At 39.8% G+C, this 17,973-nt stretch overlaps 1 protein-coding gene across 3 annotated transcripts in view; it reads right to left on the bottom strand.

The window, feature by feature from the left end:
• Positions 1-16,960, bottom strand: part of kif6 (kinesin family member 6) — a 76,416-nt gene extending 59,456 nt beyond the window's left edge. For all 3 annotated transcript variants that reach the window (XR_014889913.1, XR_014889914.1, XM_085256982.1), the window contains exons 1-5: positions 16,805-16,960; positions 13,523-13,632; positions 11,102-11,176; positions 2,268-2,415; positions 2,010-2,119 (exon numbers count right to left, since the gene is read on the bottom strand). Coding sequence is in view for 1 of the 3 variants with exons in the window: in XM_085256982.1 (XP_085113108.1) it covers positions 2,010-2,119; positions 2,268-2,415; positions 11,102-11,176; positions 13,523-13,632; positions 16,805-16,864 (503 nt within the window). In the remaining 2 variants the exon portion in view is untranslated. The remainder of the gene's footprint in view (positions 1-2,009; positions 2,120-2,267; positions 2,416-11,101; positions 11,177-13,522; positions 13,633-16,804) is intronic.
• Positions 16,961-17,973: the final 1,013 nt, after the last annotated feature.

Genomic DNA, 17,973 nt, shown 5'->3' with positions numbered 1-17,973 from the left:
CAGAAGACTGTGATTTGTGGGTATCTAAACCTTGAGCTGGATTCTCTGTGAATGGAGAGGAGAAACCTAAATCGAGCAAGTACATGAAAATACTGGATAACACTCTCAGAAACAGAGGTGACAGTAAAAGTCTATTTTTGCCTCTACATGGGTATAACCTAATTACTTAACTTTTCTGAGAAAAAAGGAACATGCAGGAACACATTTGCCTTGATTCTTCTAGATCTTAAGTTGCAAAAGCACAAGACCGACTGTTTTCAGTCTAAGGTAGCAAAAAATAATAGTTTTGCCGTAAGTTGCATGAAATGTAATTTAAAGTAAAATGTAAGTTACATACATAAACCCTGTGAAATCAGCTGCTCTGCTGAACCATTACTGCAGCCATCCTCAGTTACCTGTTGTATGTGGATCTTTCTGCATTCGGTTTTTAAACTGAAAAACATGCTCTACTGGGTTAACATCAGGTGATTGTCTTGGCCTTTGAGTAGCATCACATTTCTTTGCCTTGAGAAACTCTTGGGTAGCTTCTCTACTTTGCTTTGGACCATTATCTATTTGCACTGTCCAATCAGATTGCAGCATTTGGCTGAATCTGAGAAGAGCATAGACCTGTACACTTCAGAATCCATCCTGCTACTTCTATCAGCAGTCACATCATCAATAAACACTCCGCTGCATTGGCATGCCAGTGCCATAATATTGCCTCCACCATGTGTGATAGATGATATGGAATGCTTTGGATCACGAGTTGTTTCTTTCCGTCTCCGTACTTTTATTGTACCGTCATTCCCATTTAAATTCCTATTTAAATTCTTCAGTAAAAACATAGAAAGCACCCAAGGTACCAATGCCCGCTTTTGTAACTGTCATGGACACTTAATTGGTACAATTTTCTACTGAATCTAGGATATATCCCATCATACCAAATGTCATAGAAAGACTGTTATAAACAGCTATGACAACGAGAACATGAAACTGAATAGGAACATGTGAAACATGGACGTGAAGTAAACTAAACCTGACATGAACATGAAAAGTAGAAAGCAAGACTCTGTAAACTGACAAGAATTGACATGAAGTAAACAGATGACCCAACAATGAACAGAGGAAGACAGAGGACTTAGATACACAGAAGGATAATGAGGGAAGTGGACACACCTGGGGAGACAACTCTGACACAAATGAACAAGATGCCACAGGGGAAGCAAAACTAAACACACTGAACATGGAAACAGAAGACTTTCAAAATAAAAGAGGAAACATGGAGAGACATGAACTGGGACGTGCAAGCTTGACACAAGAGACAGAGAGAGGGAGCGAGAGAGGGACACAGAGGAGAGAAAATACAAACAATAGAGAGAATACTGGGTCGCAGACCTAGTCCCCTGACTATGTGCTTCAATTTACATGGAATGAGCCAGGTACAATATTGTCACAACTACTGATAAGTCCTATCATGGGTTCAATGGCAATACCTCAGAAGGTCCCACTAAAGGTAAAATAAAGTGAATGAATATAAATATTGTGTGTGACACAAACACAATAGGCAAAAAATTAAATGCACAGACCAGCGTCTAGACAGATGGAAATTAGGATTGCAAAGAAAGATGGAGGCAAAGTAAAAAAGAGGATCACGACGGAAAGGAACAAACAAACAAGAAAAAGGTTCTGAGTAAAGCAACAAAAGAGCCCATGAAATCCTGCAAACAAATGGCAGATGGACAAAAAAAGACCGGCTGCAATGACCAGCTTTGAAAAACTATTTATCCACATGACTCTTTTGCTCTCCTGCAGTCTGCCACCAGGTTGACCACATCCATTGCGGTCCCACAGCCTCATTATGTCAGCTGGCAGTTCATAGTGGGCTGCTAAACACTAGAGTCTCCATATTTCACCACACAATAACTGTGAGCCAGGCTGAGGTGGCTAAATTAAAGTTAAAATATACACCATATGACCCTAGTTGTTGACATGTGCAACCGCTTAAAAATAAGAAAATGGGCACTGACGGTAGGTCTTCCAGTCGAGATGCTTCATGTCGGGAATCCAGAAGGTCGTATCCCATCTCATTGTAGATCTCCAGATAAGAGATATGTGTGGTATAAACCATGCTGCTGTCCTGTGGAGCACCAATAAATCACATAAAAGACTTACATATTTTTGACATTTTTCTGAAGCTAATAATAATAATAATGGGTAAAAAGACGATTGTTATGTTCTGCACATAATCAACTGAAAAACAGGCAAATGAACAACAGTTTGCTGACCTGGCTGAACCGTTCATATAGGTAGGAAAGGGTGCGAGGAATAATCCCACGATCGCTGTACCGCTCAGCCCCTCCTGTGATGGTAAAGGTCTTCCCGCTTCCTGTCTGGCCGTATGCAAATATGGTGCCATTATAGCCAGCCAACACACTGCAAAGACACCCACATTATTAGCAAAGTTTTCGCGAATAATTCAAGCTAAAGTCAAAAAATAAAAGTACTACCATGTAAATGAGCCATTAAATATCTATCACTAATGCCATGTTTATACTTTTCAAGTTGTGCTTGACTCCTTTCTCTAAAAGTTGAAGGCACACAAATACATAAACACAGGTGACAAATTAAAGTAAAAGAAAGCTCCTTGACATTAAATATATTCTTTCAAAACACATGATAGTGGTGGACAGTGCACTAATATCTCCCAATAGTTTCTTCATCTGATCAATATGAAGGCCATCATTCACATAAAGCTAAAACAGCTTTATCGAGTGAACTGAAGGGCCAAGTATAAGTTAAATGACAGCTGTCTCTTGAACTGTAAATCATGCAGAGTTGCTCTAGTAGAGTCTAGCCATAAAAATATATTTCTGAATGACCAGAATAGGTCCACTTTGAAGTCTGGAAACAAGTGGCACAAACCTGTGAACAATACTTTTTCATTTTTAAAGAAAACTGTAACTTAGCCCACCCTGTCCTGTCCCACTGACGTACTCTCACTTTTCCTTTATAAAGACCTCTGGAAGGAACAAGATCACACTTGGGGCTTGGTACCCAGTGCAGAACAGCAAAGTGAACTGGACTCAAATTTCTTGTCTTGGCCAAATGTGGATGTTTCTAATTCTGATGGCCTTAAATTTTTCAAATTTTAGTAAACTGAGGTTATTGTGTTCACTTCCAGATGTGGTTGTGTCGCGCCTCTCTTGGACCTGGGCCCTTTGCAGCTGTATATAATATCAGCAGTAACGAACCTCAGTAATGCTCACAGTTATGCTCATCTTTTAACGGGTACACACAAACATGAGCACATTTACTCCATCGTGGCTTCCTGCCACTGGTTTCCCATTAATTTTAGGGCCCATTTTAAGTTTTATTATTTGTTTTTATAACTTTTAATAGATCAGCACCAACTTACATATGTAAGCTGCTGACTGCAAGAGTCCCATTGAGGTCGGTGAGGTCAGTGGACCAGCTGCTCCTTGCAGTCCCTGAAGCTTGACTCAAAACAAAAGGTAACTGAGTTTTTTCAGCCACAGAAGATCCCCTCATTTTTTTGCTCCTTGCCTTTTAACTCAGAATGAGAGTGGTGTCTTCTTGCCTTTTGTTTCTTGTCATTTTCATTGCTTTGCTTTGCTGTTTTGGTCCTATAAATAAAACTGGATTTGGTTGGACTTCCCTAAATGTCACCAGTTCTTGCTCATACGCCTCCAATGACATCAGCATTTTAAATCTGAAAAAGACCATTGACTGTACTCTTCAGCAGACACCAGAGGCCTTTGTTAATTGAATGTGACACTTCAAATCCACAGGAACGGATGGCGACGGCGAGCAGAGAACTGCAATGGCGACAGATATCTGCCGGTGAAGGAGGAATGTGGTGGAGTGACAGAAAGAGCCCAAAACCACTCAGCTGTAGCAGGTCCGGTAAATTTTGGTTTGGCACAGAAATGTCCTTCTGCACGTGCTCAGGGCCATGGAAACCAATGGTATTCAGATCTGTCTGAATGAAATGAACATCTAAAAATGATAGAGCTCACATGAGACAAAATTTATAGGCAAAACAAATTTTGTGTCTTCTTGGAAATAAACCAGCTAGTAATGGTAAAATGACAGAGGGGCCTCTGACACGCGAGCTTGGATCAAAGGTGTGGGTATCCTGTGTGCTCCTGACTCTGCCAATAGCAAGGAAAAAGGATATCTTTACACTATATTTTTCGAGATGAATTATAAACGAACTTAAGCCTCGCACTTATTCTAATGGTGTAGGCGAGCTAAGGTTTGAGCAACGTGTGGGTTTCCTTCCCTGTGTTCCACACCCTGTATGAAAAGGGCGAGGGAAAAAACTGCATCTCAGTTAAAATAGAACACTGGGTCCACTTATGAGAACGGCGGTTGGTTGGTCAGCCAACGGGCGTCCATTTAATCTACTGTGAGTCATGGAAGTGATTGGCAGGCGTGGGGAAAAGACACTGGCTCAGTGTTTAGCTTAATGTCAGTACTAATGATGCGGCCTGGGCCCTGCCACTGAGGCTTGGGTGTTTCCCAATGCTTGTTCCTGTTTACACCTCAACTTTCCTGGAGATTGGAGAGTGATCGCTCAAAAGATCCTTGTTCTTTCTGTTGTTTAAATGCGAAGCTGTGTGTCCAACCTCTTCAGGTGCAAAGATAAAACTGAACAGACCCTAACTGAACTTCAGCAGCAGGTTTCACAGCCTTGTGAAATAGATTACTGTCCTGATAGAGGGTTTGACGTGTCAGCCCGACATCATTTCACTGGCTCGTCCCCTTGTGGAGCTATTAATGCTGGTTTGTTTTTAAGCTACTGTGCTGGAGTTGAAATAACTGGTTCCAGTTACACCACAGCACAGACACAGACTTTAGTGCAAGTAAACGAGTTAGAGCTTTTGGCTAAACTTGAAGTGTGCCAAGTATGACAGAGCACCAACCAAAACAGCAACCTGACAGTTACTGCTAGCCGAGATGATAGGCAGCCGAGTTTTAGTGCAACAACAGCGAAACTGCTGCAAATTCCTGAATGAAACAGAATAACAACGATCACCGTTTCTTAAATACCATTCATCGTTTTAACCATGACTGTCAGCTTAATACCTTCATGTAGGTTAACTTCCTTTTCACTAGCATTTCGCCTGTTTATCTCTTATATTTAGCTAAATATTTTGTTTGTGTCAAGGTCTGTGCTCTGTCAAGACCATGTGAAGGTTGAAGTGTGGACCCAAAAGCAGACACGCGAAAACAAAACTTGATTTCCACAAAGAGTGAGCTGTTTATTAGAAACTGGGAAGCAAAAAACAAACAAAAACAAAAAACGAAAGGCAGGAGAAAACAAACACAAAACTAACATAGGGGGACTTGAGCTTGACACATGACAAACAGACGACCAAACAAAGGGAAACTAACACAATATATACACAGAAGGTAATGAGGGAATGTGCAACAGGAGGGAAACACAGCTGGAACTAATCTGACGTAAGGAGACAGGGAGGAAGCAAAACTAAATACCCTAAACGCAGAACATGGGACTATCAAAATAAAACATCAACCACAACAAATATGGAGACGAGGACTTAACACTTAGGCCGGGGGAGAAACAGCCATGGGGACACAACTGACTGGGGACACAGAGAGGGAACAGTTACTACTACAGTCACTAGAGCAGGGCGATATGACCAAAAATATTTATCACGATATACATTTGAAAATTTGCGATAACGATATAACTGACGATATAATTGACACTAGACAAACTAGTTTACAACTCCACAACTTTATTAGTGCAAAAAAAAAATCAATGCATTTTCACTTAAACAAGCAGCTGTTTTTATGTGCATTAAAGTTATATAAAAATGTAACACTGCAAATGCAAATTCATATTGGGCGTACGTATCCTCAGCATAACCATGTATAATATCCACAAAACTTAAAGAGGTTATACACACACAATACTGTAATATTATGTTGAAGCACAGTACGTGTCACTCCGCGAGGCTCCTGCCTACGATAGCCGTAATGCTCCGACAATCCATCAAGCGGTGCGAGTTCGTAGCTTAGCAAAGTCGTACTAAAACATTTGACAGATTTTCGAGCGCCGTGTACGACATAAAATCGTTTCGAGGTCAGTAAACACAACCAGAATTCATACATAAGGCACACAGGATTATAAGGGGCACTCTTGATTTTCAGAAAAATCAAAGGATTGATTTTAAGTGTATTTTCCAAAAAACACGGTAATAACGATCGCCCGCTAGCACGCTCTACCAAAAATAGTGCTTTGTTGTGTATCTGATGGATGAAAGCCAAACCAGTTCCACACCACTGAAGTTGCAGCATTTTTACAACCAATTCTGGTTCATCTATTTCATTCAACGATCTGCTTTCACCCTTCTAATTCTCCGCCATGCTTTTTCCACCATGTGCGTACGAAAACAAAGGCACTGCGCATGCGCTTTTTACCCATACTCTATCGCGATATTTCATTTTCTTATTGTTGCCCAACATTATACCGGTATTACTGTGAATGGTATGATATGGCCCAGTCCTAACAGTCACAGTAAAAAAAAAAAAAGTACCCTTTTCAATTCTAAGATATTTTCAGGTCTGTTCAGATGGAACTTTGCGAACCTAAACCTGCCATGTTCTTTTTAGAGAAAAGATGCTTTCTCCCTTCCAAACAACACATGCTTGTTCAGTGTTGTTCAGTGTGCTTCCATGAACTTTAACATTCAACTAACTGATACCTGTACAGTCTGAGTCAGCTTTGTGCGGTTTGTCTAAGCAAAACAAGAAGCTGAGCCTGGGGTTGTCCAGTGTCTTGAATGTTTTCCACTTGTGAATAATCTTTCTCACTGTAGAATGATAGACTTTAGAAATGGCATTATAACCTTTCCGAGACTGATGTGCAGCAGCATTTTTCTGAAGCCTGCATTACTCATTATGTTTACTGGACACCTGTTTTTACTCACATGCAATGTGTTTGTAATGTGCTTGTGCACTAGATGCTCACATGCTGCTCAGACATACTTTTATGTACGTCTGAGTTGATGTTAGATGATTCATATTAGCAACCATTGCTCGGCCTTCATGCATTCATTATGCTGCTGTTTATGTTGTGTTTTCAAGAAGTTGAAGTTAGTTGTGTTCCTTTGGAAATCAGACAGAACTTTACAGCACTCAGCCTATGTTGTGTTCTTGATTTCCAATTAACAGACCTTGATGTGTTTTCAGGGACAACCTCATCGCCTGCTGGCTTGCTAGACATTTGACTTTTCTTTTGATGGTCTGATATCTGTTGTATTAAGCATAGTGTTACTCTTCCAGATCCAGAAAATGTCAAGCTTCACAAGAGCTGTGACTGAGATAGACAGGCACGTTGTCAGGCGGTAATTGGGGGAGCACTTAATTTGTTTTTGGTTTGAATTTTATTGGTGAGACACACATTTTGAGTATTTTTTAATAATTTAATTGTGGTAGATTAAAATTGTAATTGAGTTTTAATAATTGTGCAAACTTATTTTGCACTGTTGTCTGGACTGATTAATGACATTGACTTTACTTTCTCTGGTCGTTGGTTTCCACATCATTGCTAGCTTCCTGGGTAGATGGCCTTTGTCTATTAACATTACCATTTAGCTCAGTGGGTGAGCAGACGACCACATGCTGAATGGCTAAAAAGCAGCCGCCTGGGTTCAAGTCTGACAGCTAAGCAATAACTAGTTGGAATAAAGCCATGTCTTCACATTAAGTTACTAATGTAAAGATACTGCATTTCCCTGATAGTTTTTAAACAAAGCCCTTACTGTCTTGCTTTTTTAATAAACATCTGTATGTTTACATATATGGAAAGAATACTGACTGATAGACTGAGATGAGTCTTTGTGTTTTTTTGCATACTTGTAAAAGCCAGCAAGTCACATTAGCTGGGAAAAAAGTTTTTAAATCTCTTTTTGATGTTATTGATACAATTGTATGTCTCAGCAATCACTTAAATTGCCAACTGGTTCTCCACCTGGAGGGTCAACTTAACCCAAAATAACTGCCGAGGGGTGTTGCCAACATGAAGACACTTACAAATGGACTTCCTTGATATCAGATTAAAGACTAAACAACTAAAAGATGCTAACTTGAAACTGATACAGCAACACAAAGCCGGGCTGTGACTGCAACTTTTTAACTAGATTTTTACCATATGCAAGAACACAGAGGAAACTGTCGAAAGGTTGCGTGGGGAGAGCAACCTAATAACCTGCGTGAGTCAGGTCAAATGCATCCATATCCTTAGTCAACCAATCCAGACATCTGACTGTGCTGTTTATATGTCTGCTAATGGCAAAGATAATTCAAAGCACTTGTGGGAGTCCATAAATAGCTTCTATTGTGATTAAGACCAGTGATGGTAGGAACGAAACTGAGACAGGACAGGGTTCGACAAGGAGAGGAAGAATCTTGTTCACATAACAATAACAACAGCATGACTTGCATTTGATGACAGGAAATTCCAAGTAAATTCCATCTTGTGTGCTGTTTTTCTGTGTTGAATGTCAGAGCGGGCAGGGGGTAAAACTCTGTAAGACACAGTGTGTATTTAGAGGAGTCTTAAAGAAGCAAGAAACTGCAGTTTATCACTGAGGTACCATTCTGCACCGTGGGAGATGACAAAATGGTCTATAAAGTCAACAAATAGGGTTATTTCATGAATGCATGATCATTTTTTAAATTAAAGCCCGATATGAGATAATCCTATTTTTTCCAGTTATTTCATTTTCATTGACTTCTATTCTATTTAGCTGTTTTTCTTCTTTTTTTATCGTAGTTACTTTATCTAAGCCTTAATACTTACTACTACTATCCATTAAAAAATGGTATCAAAGTACGTTTTTAAATACATGTTTTATTTTTTTTACAAAAATACTCAATAACATTCATGTAGTAAGTGTCTCTTACTGTACACGTACATTGTCTGTGTACTACATAGTTTCACTATGTAGTACACAAATAACAACACATAAAAAATATTCAAATCAGACATGGGTTTATGTGTGTGTCTGAAAAAGGAATTCAGCTGATACTGTGTATCAGTCTTAAAAATCCTACACTGGCTGGGCTCTACTCTGTTCTGCTACTTCAGCTTTATTTTTAAGAAGTTATTGGAATGTATATTAGCTTACTGGATTAGCATTTGACCTCCACTTAAGGTAACCTTACTCTAGGTTGTTACAGGCTACACGATTTGAGTTTCCTTGGCTTCTAAAGTACCTGAGCCGGAAAAGGTAATTGCTAATTAATCCAAGGGAACTGAATAGTGCAGGTAAAATAATTAGCTCTGCTGATAAATGCCTTGTTCTATGAATGCTGTCTTCAATATTGGAGTCAAAATAAAAATGAATCAGCTACAGTTTACAGTGAAGCTCTGTACTGTGGCTTGAAAATGCTCTCACATTCATGATGGCACAGTGTGCCATCTTGCCTGCCAGTTCCATCCACTTAGTGGTTTAAGTATGCAAAGCATGCCAAAAATCACAGACACCCTTCATTTACATCTTAAGCCCTACTCACTTCCTGTCAACAAGGCCCTCTGAAGCATGTGTGGTCTCAGTGTGCAGAGAGGAACACTGCACAGGACAGGTGGACAGCGATGGCTGCGGTTTCGAAGTTAGCTGTATGCTATATACTGCATACTTGTACATCAGCGCAATGGTAAAACGACAACAAAGTTTACTTGGACACGATGAAGTTATGAATACCAGATAGATGCCAAGTTACAACTATCCAACTGCCCCCTTGTTGACCGCCATTGCAATATAAATGCTATATAGCTTTGCTTTGTACCATTAAGTGATTAACACCTAGTTCATACTCGCTACTGTCACTTTCACAAACAGCAGCATGCACCAAATGTGACATCAAACGAAGAATAAGGGTCAGTGTGAAAGAGAATGTGTTGGCTGATACTCTGTCTAGAGCACTTTCTCCTTGAATTAAACATTTTGGGGGTAATGTTAATTCTTGGGAAAGGGGGTGTTATGACTGTGATCGTAATCATATGTAAATTTGAGTGTGCAGGTGCTCCTCCGTGATTGGTGCATCCAGGGTGGATGGCTCGCACCGATTGGCTGAGGACCGGGAGGCAGCGGATAAGAAGAGACTGCCAGGGACTGCCAGGTCATTCATCCTCGGCCCAACCCAACCGGCAGACCGTTCACTGTGTCACTATGTTGGTTAATGTAAGAGCATGTAGGGGTGGACCGCCTTTTTGTTCGATCAGTTTTCTCCTGTTTTTGTTAGGCAGGGAGGAAAGTGATTGTCGTTTGGTTTAGTTCTTTTGAGTAGGTAAGTTGTGTTTATTCCTGAGATAGGCTACCTTTTGTTTGTTGTTTTGGCATTGGGTTCACCCTGAAGTTATGATATGCTGCCTTCCTTTGTTTAACTGCACTCATTGTAAATAAATCACTGTCACAAAATATTAAGTGTGTGACGTGCTGCTTGGGGTTGGACGGGGATGGATCACCCTTTATGTTGTGGTCTGGCCGTGCCTAGACGGGCCATAACAGTCAGTTTTTTACCAGCGTTACAATGATTTCTCAGCACAGAGACACAGAAATTCTTGAGTAGAGTGACAGTGGCGCTACAACAGCTTGAAAAGATGACAATTAAAAAACTGATCCTTGCTGGCAATCAGCATTTTCATATGATTTTATAGCAATAGATAAGCAAGTTGTTGTAACGTAGCGACACTACATTAACCTGATGGTTTAGTTATTTCACAATATTAGCAGATAAAATCATTTGAAAATGGTCAATTCAGCCAACTTTATCCATTCAAGGAAGTGTTTTGCTTTGTGAGATAACTTGAAATTTGTGTGTGTTAGCAGGCGATCTACTGTTGGTTAAGATTTGGTAAAAGAAAAACAGTGTGGGATTGGATTTGTTCCAAAAAAACAAACAATCCCTCCATGAAGTGAATATCCTGCTGATGTCTTCTCACTTACAGTGCCATTTTTTATTTTACAATCTGTAAATAACATAGCAAAATTATACATTAAAATAATTACCTAATGGACACTTAACAACTTTCTTTAGAGTGCCACGTCCACTTAAAGTTTACCTGTCTGCAACTGGTTTGGCGATGTTTTCAAATATCTCTTCTTGTTTGGCGACCTGATCGAACACTTTCTGGAACCTGGAAAAAGGTGAGAGGTAAAAAAGGTGGTACGGCCATGATAAACTTGGCATAACAGGTATTTAACCCCGGGGTATTTAACCCCAGGTGTTTAACCCCGAGTCTAATATAGGCAGAGTTGTGAAAAAACTATTTGTCTTCCTGAGTTCTAAGTAAGGGGTAGACAATTATCCAAACCTTTGTTAGATCATAAATTAACTCTGATTAATCACAGTTTTTGGGAAAGTTGAATTCAATTTCATTAACCACTCACAGGCCTGATTACTGCCCGACTTGTTGAATTAAGAAATCACTTTAATAGAAGTTGTCTGACAGTGAAGTAGGCTATCTATAAGTTGGAAGAAAACTTAAAACAGAGATGAACCTTCCCAGGATTGGCCCTCCTACCAAAATTACTCAAAATCGATGACTCACCCAGGTGGTCACAAAAGAACCCAGATCATTAATATAAGAACTGCAGGCCTCACTTGTCTGAGTTAAGGTCATGATTCAACAATAAGAAAGAGACTGTGCAAAAATGGCCTCCATGAAAAACTACTGCTGACCACAAAGGACACAAAGACTCGTCTCACATTTGCCAAAGCACATCCTGATGATCCCCGAGACTTTTGGAAAAACATTTTGTGGACTGACGAGACAAATGCCAAACCTTTTGTGCTGTTACTTCTGATGTAAAACGAACACACAATTTTATAAAAAGAACTGCTGCTTTGTTGCTTCTCGACGACTTGCCATAATTGGTGAAACCTTGAATTCCGTGCCCTGAAGCAAACAGGCACAGGTACATTCGGAGAGCTTTTTCTCTCTTAATAAATGAAACCAGCATTTTGTATATATACTGTTGACTAATATATATATAAAAAAATCTAAAATATGTAAATGTGACAACAGGAAAACAAACACAAGAAAGCAGGAACTTGTGCTGTATATGTTGCTGGTATATCTGGGGTCATGTACCCACAGCAGAACTGAATAAGCACAAAAAGCAGCAAGAATTTAGTTTCCTGAGTGGAAGAGGAGGAGTTTGGTCATTCTGTTTTCTAAAGTAGTCACAGCCCGTCATGTTTTATCCCACAGTAAGATGAGAGAGATGAAGCGAGGAATCCGCCCAGGAAGGTTGTTAAATGTGGAAATTTTATTTCTATAAGGGCACAAGGGAACCTCCACAGGCTATTATAAGACTGTGTGGTTTTCAAGGCTTCTGAGTGTCCAGTGCTGTCTGACTCCCCAACTGTGAATTTAGGGCTTGGAAGCGTGGCATGAGCCCTGCCCAGAGGGTATATAAGGCTGCAGCTTTCACTACCAGCATTAAACAGATGATCTGGCTCTTCACTGACAGGACTGGGGGATGAATTATTCACGGGAAAGTTCTTGTGCAACATTAAGAGCTTGAATTCTGTGTGTTGTCTTTATTCACACGATCTATTTCAAATTTTTTTTTTTCTTGGACATTTTTAATGTCATGCCCTTATTTCAGACTGTAGCTAATTTGACTTTTATTACAGACACAACCAAGCAGTAACGTCCACGTTTAAAAATGAAGCCACTGTGGAAATGACAAACTCTCCAGGTCTTCTAATATCCCCTTGAGGCTGAACCCCATAGACTCCAGTGTTAAATTGCCAGCGTTATAGCAGCAATAAACTCTCTTTGTCATAGCTTTAATGTTTTTTTTTTTAGAAGTAGATATGTACTTTTGCCCCTACTGTTATTTTCCATTGGGCTGCCTCTACCGATGGATCTGCATATTTGATTTGGTACAGATTTTATGGTATTGAAAACGGGGGTCTTTACGGTAATGGGTTAACCACTGTAACATGCAACCACTAGTTCTTTTTAAAAAAAATTATATAACTCTTAAAGCCCAAATTTGCAGTATTAGGAGCTAAAAGGTCAATATGACCATAGACTGCATATGAAAGAGTCATGTATGACTGACAAGTCGCTATTCTATGAGCACAAAGTGCGCCTATTTTTGCAAAGGGTGAGCAGATTCGCCCCTCCTTTGTCACATCCAGTTTCAAAGCACAAAGATAGGTGATGTCAGGGTGGCTACATTCATTTTTTTTTTTTAGCTCGCTAAGCTTCAGTGAACTGACCTCTCAATTTGTGCTATTTGTGCTGGTTGTACCTTTTAATCCAATTACATGACAAATAACATGGGTTGCATTTGTTACTCAGGGCACACTTGGATTTTACTTATCACTAAGTAGCAGGATTCTGTGTCTATAAATGCAGCTTGCTAAACAAGCTATCTAGCTTTTGTTTGATAACTTAGCACTTCACCGATTCTTGTTCAAAGAAAGACCCTACAACAATACCATTTGATCTCTGGCTGTCACATACCTGAAGTTGTAGCACTCTCTCTTGTTGTTAACAAAGCCATCAGCCAGGTCCTTGGGCACAAAAAACTCCAGAGAGGAACCTGTCTGGTTCTCATTGTCCACAGAGTACACCTGAGGGAGCCAAAGACAACAGCAGAGTCAGTTTTATATAGCAGAGGAAGGCCTAAAGACTTCTATATCATACCACAGGACTATGCAGACGGATTATAAGCACAGGCAGTTATGTTCCAGCTCAGTAGCCACACAGGAATTCGTAGTCTTCTATATGTTTCAGTGTGCATGCTGTTACGGTATGTGGAGCCATACATGCGGCCCAAGTTAAACACAAAGACAATATATCATGTTAGGTCTAAAATATACGTTTAGACGTTTTGTGGCTTGGGTACTGCGAGCCCTGAAAATAAAAGGGTGGAGTTTATGGCGCTCATATCCTGTGGAAACAAATAGAACTGAACAAGCAATCACGATCAGCGTATAGTGTTGGCAAGCCCTGCAAAATCACCTCTACTAACCGAAGCTGAAGCCAAAGCGAGGAGGCGAGGAAAAACGGCATAACATTAAACCAATATAGAGTATTGAAAGTGAGGTCAGTCAGGTCAGCCTAAACACTCCTACCATTCGCTTTTCAGCTTCAAGCTTCAACATATGTTCTGGCATATGTTTCCAATGGACACTGATGCAATTACAAGTCCCTGAGGTTGCAGGAATAAAAGATAAGACCTAAATAACTGGATTGTTTTTCACTGTCACTCCGCCTGCAGTACTGCCTCTTCCATGTGCCAAACCTCAAAAAGCCCCCAGGAGGTAGCTGTTCTCATTTCACTGTGGGTGCCACAGAAAACCTTAAAGAAATAGGCTTATTTGTTTCCACCAGCTGCTGTGCTCACACAATAAAACAAGGAGAAGAAAATGATTTTCCCAGGAGTGCAATGACTATCATTTCCTATTTTTTTAATTAGTTAAACATTTTCTGTTAATTTTTCTCTCTCTCTCTCGCGCTCTCTCTCTCTCTCTCTCTCTCTCTCTCTCTCTCTCTCTCTCTCTCTCTATCTATCTATCTATCTATATGTGTGGCATTCATCTCACAGCAGGTGTGTACTTTATTGCAAAATAATTCCAAGTGAGTTGGCTGATTATACCTTTTGGCTCATAATTTCATGTTTCATCATGCTGAGTCTGAAGCTCTCTGCAAAAAGATTATAAAGATATTACATCATTACTTAGAATGATTGTAATAATTAGTTTTTATACCCATACCAACTAGTGTGTTTTGTGGACTTGGAGAGGGCTTTCGAGGGTATCGTGCAGAGGGTATCAGTCTCTGTAATCTCAGGATCAACGACCTCCAGTTTGCACTGGGGCAGTTTGTTGTTTCAGTTATTTCTGTGCATTATGTTCACATCCATATTGTTATATAGCGCTGAACTAATCTAAACCACAAACTTTAGACATACTGTTTCATTAGTTCCAAATATTAAACATACAATATTTGGATATTCTGTTTCACAGCTAGAACTCCAATCACTGAATCCTCTTCTATTTGTTGTTTTTATTTAGTTGTTTATGCTGCAAGTCTAGTGTACATGTTGTAGACTTTTATTGTGAAAGGCAAGACCAGGAAGAAGCCCTCTTGCACATGTATAGAACAAATAGGATTTCCGGTAGGAATAGGGCTGCAACAGGCCCACAAGCTTCAGGTGTTTCTGCAACCTTTGCTATGAGGCCTCATATGCTCAGGGACTTCCATCAGGGCACCACCTGGTACTGTTCACCACCTGATAAAGGGTTGCTGAGGCCCTAGAGAGGCTGGTGTGGATGGCACAGCACAGCAGTGAGCGCACGCTGCCTGACCTGCACCCAGCTGTGCCTCAGGAAGTCACTGAGAGGCACAAAGGACTCAACTCATCCAAACAGCAGCCTGTTGTCCTCCCAGTGCCCTCCAGCAGGGGATTCAAGATCCATAAATCACGTGGGAACAGAGTGATGATCGGTTTTATCCCCACCCCACAAGACTAGTCAATAAAAGACAAACACAAACATACACACAGACAAGTGCAACCTAACTTCTGGGTACTAATTCCTTTTATAAAACATAATCATTATTATATATTCATCTATTTTGTGAGAAAATCAAAAAAAACCTTGTGTTTTCTTTATTAAATTTGACTAGTGAGTCCATGCAATTCAAGGTTATTATGGTGAGCTAAAACTAAAAAGAAGTGTAAAAAACTTTCTGGTTCACTGCACCAGGAATACAAAAGTATTATCTTGAATAATTCATGATTTCACTGCTACTTTTACACTTCCAGAGCCATCCAGAGAGCCGAACTGGACCCTTTGGGCCTATTGCGGTGCCAGCTAGAAAGTTAAAACCAGCTCTAGTATTAAACAAGTTGTTTGAAACATAAAGATGTAAAAATCGTATTACTGTTGAAGTTTAGTGTCTTTCCTGCTGCGTTATCTGAATTGTAATGTGCATCTAATGTCAGCAGACTTAATGAATTCAAGAAACTGAAATATACTCTTGAAATTTAATCCACTGTTTTAAAAAGGGTTTATGTGTGACTACACGTGGAAGCTTGATCAGTCTCTATACAGTAACAAAATCTTGTTTATGTTTTTTTAAACATTTTTAAAAAATAATAAATAAGGCCTTTTCCAGATTTCATTATACATAACAAATCAACCACATACATGTGGTTGATTTGTCCACGGTGCACAGTCTCATGTCTATAACAGTTTTTCTACTATCTTGCATCCAAAATTTTGAATTTCTTAACACTCAGCAGCTTCATAGATCTATATGTATGTAATTACACACACACAGTCCTTTTGCCTTACATAGAGAAGATTAGACCTAAAGATAAAATACTATCTATTTTTACACCTGACAGAGGTGAACTGTTACACAGAGCATTTGAGTCATATCACTGGATTAAGGATTAAACTACTTCCCAAATATGTTACTAAACTTACCCAGCGAGTTTTTTCTTCTTTCTTTGTATCTATCCACCTTAGTGGCGTCTCTGATTTCCTTTAGTTTGCCTGCTGTGTGCAGTAACAACACTGTCGCTCAGTTGTTCTCCAGGTCTCTCAGACTGTTTTGTTTCTTTTCTGGTTCATTTATTGGACTCTACTCCACTAATATAAAAGTAATATATAGATTTAGGTTAGTGCAAAACAAGTGTAGTAGATAAGACTTGATGATCTAATGTAAGGCCTTGTTTAAGCAAAAGAATCTAGCACAGTAGTGTTGGACTAAATGTTACTGTGAGGCACTTACCGCCACATTTTTCTTGGTGGGTTTAATGCGAGCGAATATCTGAATCGTCTCTTTCACCATTTTCCCCCCGGTAAAATGAAACTAAACCGGTTTGTTTTCCTCACAGCCAGATAGCTATCTGGCTAACGTTAGCATCACGGTCCTGCTGGCAGGAGTTTGTTGTATCTGGTTGCTAGGCAACTGTGTTCCGCCAACAAAGATCATTTGTTGATGTCAAGATGCCCCCTTGAAGTAAATTTCGCAGACTGGCAGTTTTAATTAATTTCACTTTGAAACAGTTTACATTTTTGAATCAGTAACACAATATGTAATTCTTGGTCTTTTCAGATAGTTATACAGGAAGTGCAACCACAAAACAAAGAGTCAGGCGGCTAAGAATAGGTGTTATTGTAGCGCACAGTGTGGTGGATGAATATATTAGGTGGCACAGTCACAGGTAAAAACAAACAGGGATTCACAGCTGTGCCATTTTGCTCTGATGCTTCTTATTCTCCTCTAAGAATGCATTTTGTATATACAAGACAAAAGGTCGGCGCAGGTTCAATGACTCATTCAGTGGGCATACTGACAGAATTGTATTCAGCACTGTTGGCACTCCCCACACATAAGGCCGACGGCTCTTAGTCACAATGCAAATAGGTGTGACCACAGTTGCCCAGTCTGGCAGTTATAGATTTATAAAGAGGAAATAGGAAGTAATCATAAAGCTGCATTGCAGTTTTTTACTTTACACATAAACAAAACATGACCAGAAGTAGCAGCAAATCATAGCATTTTACTAACTTTTCTTTGATCCACCACAGACCAGATTCTTTCGGAAATGAAAGATCAGAGAAACCAGAGTGTGTTAAAATGAGAAATGTGAACAACCACACTGCTGCAGTTTTCCCACTGTGTGTTTTCAGCTACAAAGAAGTCAAATGCAGTTGCTATACCTGGTGTGTATAGCAGTCTATTCAGGCACAGATATTATACTACATCTCTTTATGTAAGCTTTGCAGGTTAACTTTTATTGCTGTGGTTGGAATTTTTTGCTTGATGTATTGTTAGTGACTGTGAATAAGTACGAGATCTTCTCTCTAATGGAAACACAGATTTGCTTATCAGCTGGTTTTCACTATGCTGCGGGTCTCTCTGAGAAAATGGGTTTGAGATGGGTTGATGGTCGC

Source organism: Mchenga conophoros, linkage group LG19, assembly GCF_057382185.1.
Source record: "Mchenga conophoros isolate Kocher_MC1m ecotype Shallow Benthic linkage group LG19, M_conophoros_male_GT1.1, whole genome shotgun sequence".
Classification (NCBI taxonomy): domain Eukaryota; kingdom Metazoa; phylum Chordata; class Actinopteri; order Cichliformes; family Cichlidae; genus Mchenga; species Mchenga conophoros.
Note: the sequence above shows the minus strand (reverse complement) of the source record. Positions and strands in the feature narration are given on the sequence as shown.